The sequence below is a fragment of the Eptatretus burgeri genome, chromosome 13 (genome assembly GCF_056783735.1).
Source record: "Eptatretus burgeri isolate ZD-2024b chromosome 13, Ebu_testis_v1, whole genome shotgun sequence".
In the NCBI taxonomy this organism is placed as follows: domain Eukaryota; kingdom Metazoa; phylum Chordata; class Myxini; order Myxiniformes; family Myxinidae; genus Eptatretus; species Eptatretus burgeri.
In genome coordinates this window covers 30,653,694-30,660,866 of record NC_140973.1, presented here as the reverse complement: position 1 = coordinate 30,660,866, position 7,173 = coordinate 30,653,694, and the positions used below count along the sequence as shown (strand labels likewise).

The 7,173-nt window shown below is 42.2% G+C and overlaps 1 protein-coding gene across 5 annotated transcripts in view; it reads left to right on the top strand.

The window, feature by feature from the left end:
• The first annotated feature begins 2,953 nt into the window (after positions 1–2,953).
• Positions 2,954–7,173, top strand: part of SPDYC (speedy/RINGO cell cycle regulator family member C) — a 36,072-nt gene continuing 31,852 nt past the window's right edge. For 2 of the 5 annotated variants that reach the window (XR_015050670.1, XM_085851898.1), the window contains exon 1: positions 2,955–3,334. Coding sequence is in view for 2 of the 5 variants with exons in the window: in XM_085851898.1 (XP_085708024.1) it covers positions 3,183–3,334 (152 nt within the window). In the remaining 3 variants the exon portion in view is untranslated. Of the gene's footprint in view, positions 3,335–3,804; positions 4,018–7,173 lie in introns of those variants that run through there. The other 3 variants (XM_085851902.1, XM_085851899.1, XM_085851900.1) reach the window with 3 other exon arrangements.

The following is a 7,173-nucleotide window of genomic DNA, read 5'->3' as shown; positions in this document are numbered from 1 at the left end:
TGTCCATGAGGAATCGAAAAAAAACTGGAGATTGTCCAGTCTAAAGTCATCAGTATCTGTTTAGGTGTTTTTATATCAGCACTCCTGTTATGAGATGACCTCGTCTCTCCGCTGGGAATTTTTGAAAATGAAATATTGGGCTAGAACCACCTCATCCAGGGATAACTATTCTGGTGAAGCCTTATTTACAAACTGTTGGGAATATCTAAAGCTTGAATACTTCCCCACCTTTCGGTCTTGCATGTAAAATGACCATGGAATCCCCTCGCCTCCATGTGGACCTCTGGGGAAAATCGGACATGGCTAATCCTGCGGTGACATGCAATCAGGATATTGAGTTTATCAAATTCAACTCAAGGTCCGCCAACAACCCCCTTCTGGTAAAACTACCAAAATCACGAATCACTGCTCACCTTCACTCTTTCATTCCTCTTTTTCCCCACCTTTGGAATAAACTCCCTCACTCTATTCAATCCCATTCTTCACTCCCAGCCTTCAAAACAGCTGTTCACCAGCACCTCTTATCATCCCCCATCCAAATCCTCGATCTTTTCTACTCCCGATAATTCACCTAAGCCCACCTCCTTCAAATTCCCTGCTTTCCTTCCTGAAAGTCCCTGTAATGTCCATCTTGTATTCCCCATGTTCCCTGCCCCATCCCTCTCCCTTCCACAGATCTCCTAATGTCTCTGTTCCCTACTGTTTTGTCCTTCGCACTCCTGCCCCTCTTGTCTCATACCCCCCTTGCTGTTCATTGTGTGTTAGCTCTCACACGAGCCTCGGCAAGGTATACAAAAATAATAATAATAATAATAATAATATTCAATATGAAGACCTGAGTGTAAGAAGTACTTTAGTCACAAAATAACACTTTTGAGATATTGAGGATCAAAGTTTTCAAAACATGCTGCAGATACTTTTTTTAAAGGTGGCATACTATGGAGCCTGTTGCTGGTTCCAGGGGCTATACAGAGCAGACAAACCCTTTTTTGTGGAAAAATAATCCTTTATTACGAAGAAAACGAGAAAATTAGTTTTGGACTTAAGTACTTTTTGTGACTAAATACCTGGACTTGGGTAGTTTTTGCAACAAAATGGCTGGACTTGGGTACTTTTAACACACAAAGCCCTTTATTGCTCATTGTTGATTGCCAAACAGTCATTTTTGCTATGTCTCCTTGCCTTTCGTGGTTTAATTTTATGCAGAAATACTCAGTTAACTACAATATTACCCAGTTAAGTCCAAAATTACAGTTAAATCGGAAATTAATGTCCTAAATAAAAGAAAAGCTAACTTTGGTGCCAGTCGTCTTTCACATCACAAGTCCCTCATTCAGTAAAGTCCTCCTGCTCAGAAAGTTTGCATCAAAATCATACCAGATCGGAAATATTACAACAAAGTCAACTCTTAAGAGTATAAAAATACCATGGCCACTTTTATGAGGGCTCAAAAGCTGATGACGAATGTAGTGCCTTTTTCAGTACCAGCAAAGTATAATGCATATAAACTACATACCTGATGCTTTGGCATCCTTCATTCTCTTTCTCGCCCAGTCTCCAGGGTTTCCTGGACTCCCCATTTGCTGGTATACCAGCAAAGTATAATGCATATAAACTACATACCTGATGCTTTGGCATCCTTCATTCTCTTTCTAGCCCAGTCTCCAGGGTTTCTTTTACGTTGTTTGCCCCTGTCATGCCTGTTATCAGGATTATCCTCATTCACACCATGCTGTCCAGCCTCCATGGTAACCATTTTCATAGCTTGTCACGTGACACATACTAGCATTTTGATTGGACAGTCATGGACTTAGGAACTTCTTGCTCAAACATTATGGACTTGGGTATTTCTTGCACTACATTTTGGTGAATTCAACAATGACCATATACCAATACACAGGACTTGAGAACTTATTTTCGGAATGTTTTGCCATCAAATGATGCTCTGGCCATTATAGATTGTAGTACTGGTGCCAGCTCATTTTTCTCAAAAATGTGACTTCAGTACTTCTTGCACCCAGGTCTTCAATTTGGAGTCAATCATCGCACGTAGATACAGATGGCTCCAAAGAACCTTCTCTTGGAAGGACGGCTGCTGCAATATGTATCCATGATTTCAGGGTGGTCAGGACATTTCGGCTAACGAATCATCTCTCGGTCTTCTCGACCGAACTATCTGCCATAGTTCTGGCTCTAGAATGGATAATTGAGTTTAATCCCCTCGGTGTGGTTATCCTCTCTGACAGGGCCGGATTTAGACATGTGGTGACCCCTGGGCAGACTTCAGCAGTGGAGGCCCACCCTACCTTAGAATACTAAAAAGGTGACAAGACATATTTACAGTCATCCATAAAGTATATTTTTCACGAACAAAGAATCTGAACTTCTATATAAAATAGACAATGAGATAAGATGAATATCTTACATCTGTTATAGATGAATATCTTATATCTGTTCCACTAACTACCAACTACCATTCAGGCACTCACAAATACATTTTTCCTTACAATTTTTTTTTCATGAAATATGTGGAGGCCCCCTGGTTGTGGAGGCCCCTGGGCAACTGCCCAACTTGCCCATGCCTAAAATCCGGCCCTGCTCTCTGATTCACTTTCCGCGTTAAAAGCGTTGGAATCCTTACAGGATGGTTGTAGGAATGACTTGGTGCTGGAAGTTTGGCATTTGGTTAATATTGCGAAGTGGAGGGGTCTGGGTGGTCGACCTGTGCTGGATCTCTGCTCATGTCGGTATTGGTGGAAATGAGACCTGTGATCAGGCGAGGAAGCCATGTCCTTAAACTGGAAAATGTCACCCAAATCCCCTTGGGACCATCGGAAATTATTAGTCTGAGACGTGCAGGAAACCCGAAGATCTGAATCATTTATTCCTAAATTGTCCCTCTTTATGAGGGACCCAGGCGACGTCTTGTGCAGAATGTAGGAGTAATGGGGATCGAGGTGTTGGATCTACCGGGAGTGTTGAGGCCGATGAACCAGAAACAGCGTCAACTCTGTAAGCTGGTTATAAAATTCCTGAAGGAGTGTGGGAAATCCATTTAAATTTCTTTGCACTCGACGGGTGAATAAACGATTTTGATCACGTTCAGGTTCAGGTGCGTCGCGCGTGTGAAGCCTCCTGGCTCTGAAAGCGCCATTAAAATTCGAAGAAGAAGAAGAAGAAGAATGAGAAGAGGAAGAAGAAGAGGTTTTATCTCACAGGAATTCGTGAAGAAACAATTTTTGGTTTTTGGTTTTTGTTTTCGGTCCATAACGCGTCACTGTCACAGTGTGTCGACTGTCGTCCGTGCCGTGCCGTGTACGCCTTCACCGACAAGGTACGATTCGCGCTTTAATTAACCTCCTGGTTATTGTGGTGTTGTGGAAGTTATTCGAGTTAAAAATACGATTTTCGTTCTGTGGTAATGTTATGTGGGAAGGTATCCTGTTAAAAATTATTCAAGTGTTTCCTCGCCTTTTGTATTCCATTATTGTACATTTTCGTCGAGTATGCGCGAATATATTATGATATAAACACGTTCTTCCTCTGTATTTTTCGTTTCCTTGGAAACCACGTTACAACCATTAATTTTAAGGCGTCTGACGTGCTGGTTTTTTTTCAAAATGTTATTGAAAGAATCATATTGTCAATTTGATTTCCTCACATAATAATGATGGAAATGGTATTGTCATTTTGTAATATCAAATTCAATGTTATACTTCGTACGATTAAGCCTTTACATATTAATCACACCTTCTTGTGAGATTCACCTCATCATCACCTGACGTTCGCCGAGAGCTCATTTGGGCGGGAATTTGGGATTTGTTCGTTGTCTGGTGATAACTCAACTCCACGAGAGAGACGGTGGGATTTGTAAAGTCTAGCAACCGATGGTAAAACACGGGACAACCGGCTTATTAAATATCCGTCTGAAGGACGGTGTACTTTGTGATGCGGCTCTTGTGCCTCTGATATTCAGGTCGGTGGTCGGGAATCGAACCCACACTACGCAGCTCAAAGGTAAGTGTAGCCGACTACCTCTGCATCACCATGTCGGTCCTTCAAGGATGAGAGCTTGACTGACTGATCTTCGAGCACACTTCATTAATTGGAGGTTGTGCTGGGAATGGAGGATCTGCCGAATAGCATTTACAAAACGAGAAGGGAACTCGGCAGAGCGCATGCCTCCGCCAAGCTGATGAGTTCACGTTTTGGATCCCACTGATAGGCCGGATCTGGATTCAGACCTGAAGTAAAATCGAATCGGCTTGTTCTTGTCACCGAGCCAACTCATCCACCAAGTTTCGTCCGAATCCGTCCATAACTTTTTGAGATATCGTGCTATACATCGTTTTAGCCCTATCACTCAATGGTGACCATCCATCCATCCATCCATCCATTGGGACCACACTCTGTGCAGAGCATCGCTACTGCCTAAGCAGTCTGCTTTGCTATTGGGCACAATCCTGGACGGGTCGCCACTCCGACACAGAATACCAGCAAGCTGGCACTCATTTTGCCGACCTCGGAAGGGTTGACAGACAGTCAACCCCACCTGGTATTAATTCAACAGCCGAGTGGGATTTGAACTCAGGATTCTGGGATCCCAAGCCCAAGCCCTAACCATTAAGATCTTTAAAAAAATCAAAAATTTAAATCACTTAAAAAAAAAAATTGTCGGATCCGGATCTGGATTCAGATCTTCATCAAAATAGAATCGATTCTTCCTTGTCCACATACACAACCTGCCCACCAAGTTTCGTTCGAATCCGTCCACAACTTTTTGAAATATACTGCTATATATAGTGTTTGGCCCTATCACTCAATGGTTGGTGAAAAATCACTTTAAAAATTCTCCGATCCAGATCCGGATTCGGATTTCACCAAAATCTAATCATTCCGTCAGTGTCACATACTCAAGCTCTCTACTGAATTTCGTCCAAATCTATCCACAACTTTTTGAGATATTTTGTTCACAAACAAACAGGAGTGAAAACATAACCTCCATTCACCTTTGGTGGCGGAAGTAACTAGAATGGCACCCGGTCGAGCGTATACCTCTGCCAGCTTGAACCATTTATGTTTTGTCTCCCACTGAAAAGCTTGATCTGATCTTTCACCTCCCAACCCCCAGGAATACCTCTGGCTGCGACTTCCCCTCCGCTCCCACCTCTTATTCATCTTTGTTTTTTACCGTCTTCCTAACAGTGATGATGAGCCTGGTGTTGGTTTCACACTTAAGGTGGTTGGTTTAAGATCTTAGAGTCTTGAATTTGAGGCCCTGTCATGTCGTTGCATAACACCAGGTGGATTGACCCAGCCTGTCATCTTTCTGAGGTTGGCAAAATAGGTACCAGCTTACCGGTAACAGGGGCACTGCATCAGCAGCACAGCCACGCTTCCAGAGAAATGATGCAACCAGCAGCCACAGGCTGCATATGAAACAACAAGGTGGGATCTGCATTTGGGCCTGAATTAAAATCGAATCAGCTTGTTCTTGTCACCTAATATAATCAAATCATCCGAGTTTTGTCATAACTCGTCCATAACTTATTGAAATATCACGCATACTATACGTATCTCGTTTTCTGCTCCATCTCTCAATGCTGAAGAATCACTTAAAAAAATTTTTTTAATTCTCGAATCCAGATCTGGATTCACATCTTCACCAAAATCGAATGAATTCGTCCTTATCACACAACGCAACCAACAAATAAATCAAAAAAGGTTCGGAATATGCGTGTTTACTATGGAAGACATATATCAAGTCCTTTATTGGCTTTCATTTGACACCATGACCTTTGACCTTATGTGGCCTTGAAAGGTCAAAATCATTTTACGGTCATAACTTCGTCAAAAATGGTTTAAGTCACTTCAAACTAAGACGAAAATATTCCTTATTCTATTCTTTATAATCAACATTCAAGTTAAGGATGAATCAAATTTAAATTTGTTCCCCAAAATAACTTTATGCCTTAAATGGGCAGGATTTGTTGTGCCTGGCACCACTTGTTTGATTTACAATGGAAAATTTGTTATTTTGACCGATGACCATGACCCCCAAAACTTCGGACCCTACCGATCTTCACAAATATGCATTTTTCACGATAGGAATGGGTAGGATTATAAGTGACAAATAGAATAAGGTTCACTATAAGCTTAGTTTGAAGTAAATCAGATCATTTTTGACGAAGTATGAGCGAAAAACGATTTTGATATTTTCGTGACCTTGACCTTCACCTTTGATCCAATTGGACCCAAAAGTTAATGGGGTCGTCCAAGGTTCATTGCCCACCTGTGGATTAAATTTGATAGTGTTTGCTAAAGCCGTTTTGCCGTAAAGTTGCTAACAGACAGACAAACAAACAAGCAGTCATAGACTGGTACTTACGAAATCGTCAACTTGACCTCTGACCTTGTCTAATAAAAGCTGTCTCTCGAGAAGGTAGCGACGCAAACCAGAAGTTTCTACGATGATTCTTTACCAAACCATCAAAAATCGAATGTTTGACCTCACTGTGACCTTGACCTTTGACCGATTTTGACCAAACTCAAATCAGCACTAGCCATCACCCTCCTAAATCACGTGGTGTAATTTGACATTGGTAGCTTCTTCCGTTCTCGAGTTACCGCGGATTAACATAACGTAAAGGTCACACTCGACGGTCCCCCCAACTCGAAAGGACGAGGGGGGGGGGCGATGAAGTCAGCGCGCACACGGAAAACATCGCCACGTGACGAGACGTGACGCGGCGGGTGAATATTTTTATACAATCTTAAAACGTCTCCAAAACATCCGATTTTTACCAGAATTTCAACAACCGAGTGTTAAGCGTACAAAGCGATCGCAAAAACCGAAGACAAAATTGAAATTGAAGTTAAAACGAACTCATAACGTCGACCGAAGCAAAAATACTCCATTTCTCCACAGGAATTTACGGAATTATTTAATATTATTTTATCAAAGTCATAAAACCGTAATATTCGGCCATCCACAAACAATCTTTACACCATCCGACGGCTTAGCGAGTCAGGCATGCGACGATAAGCTTTATTGGGATGAAAAATGACTTTTAAACACCATCTCTATCGAATGCACCGTCAGTGCGCACACGCAAAACCTTTACGTGACTCAACGACGCGTCTGCTCGAGCGCGCTGCACCACGTGACGAGCC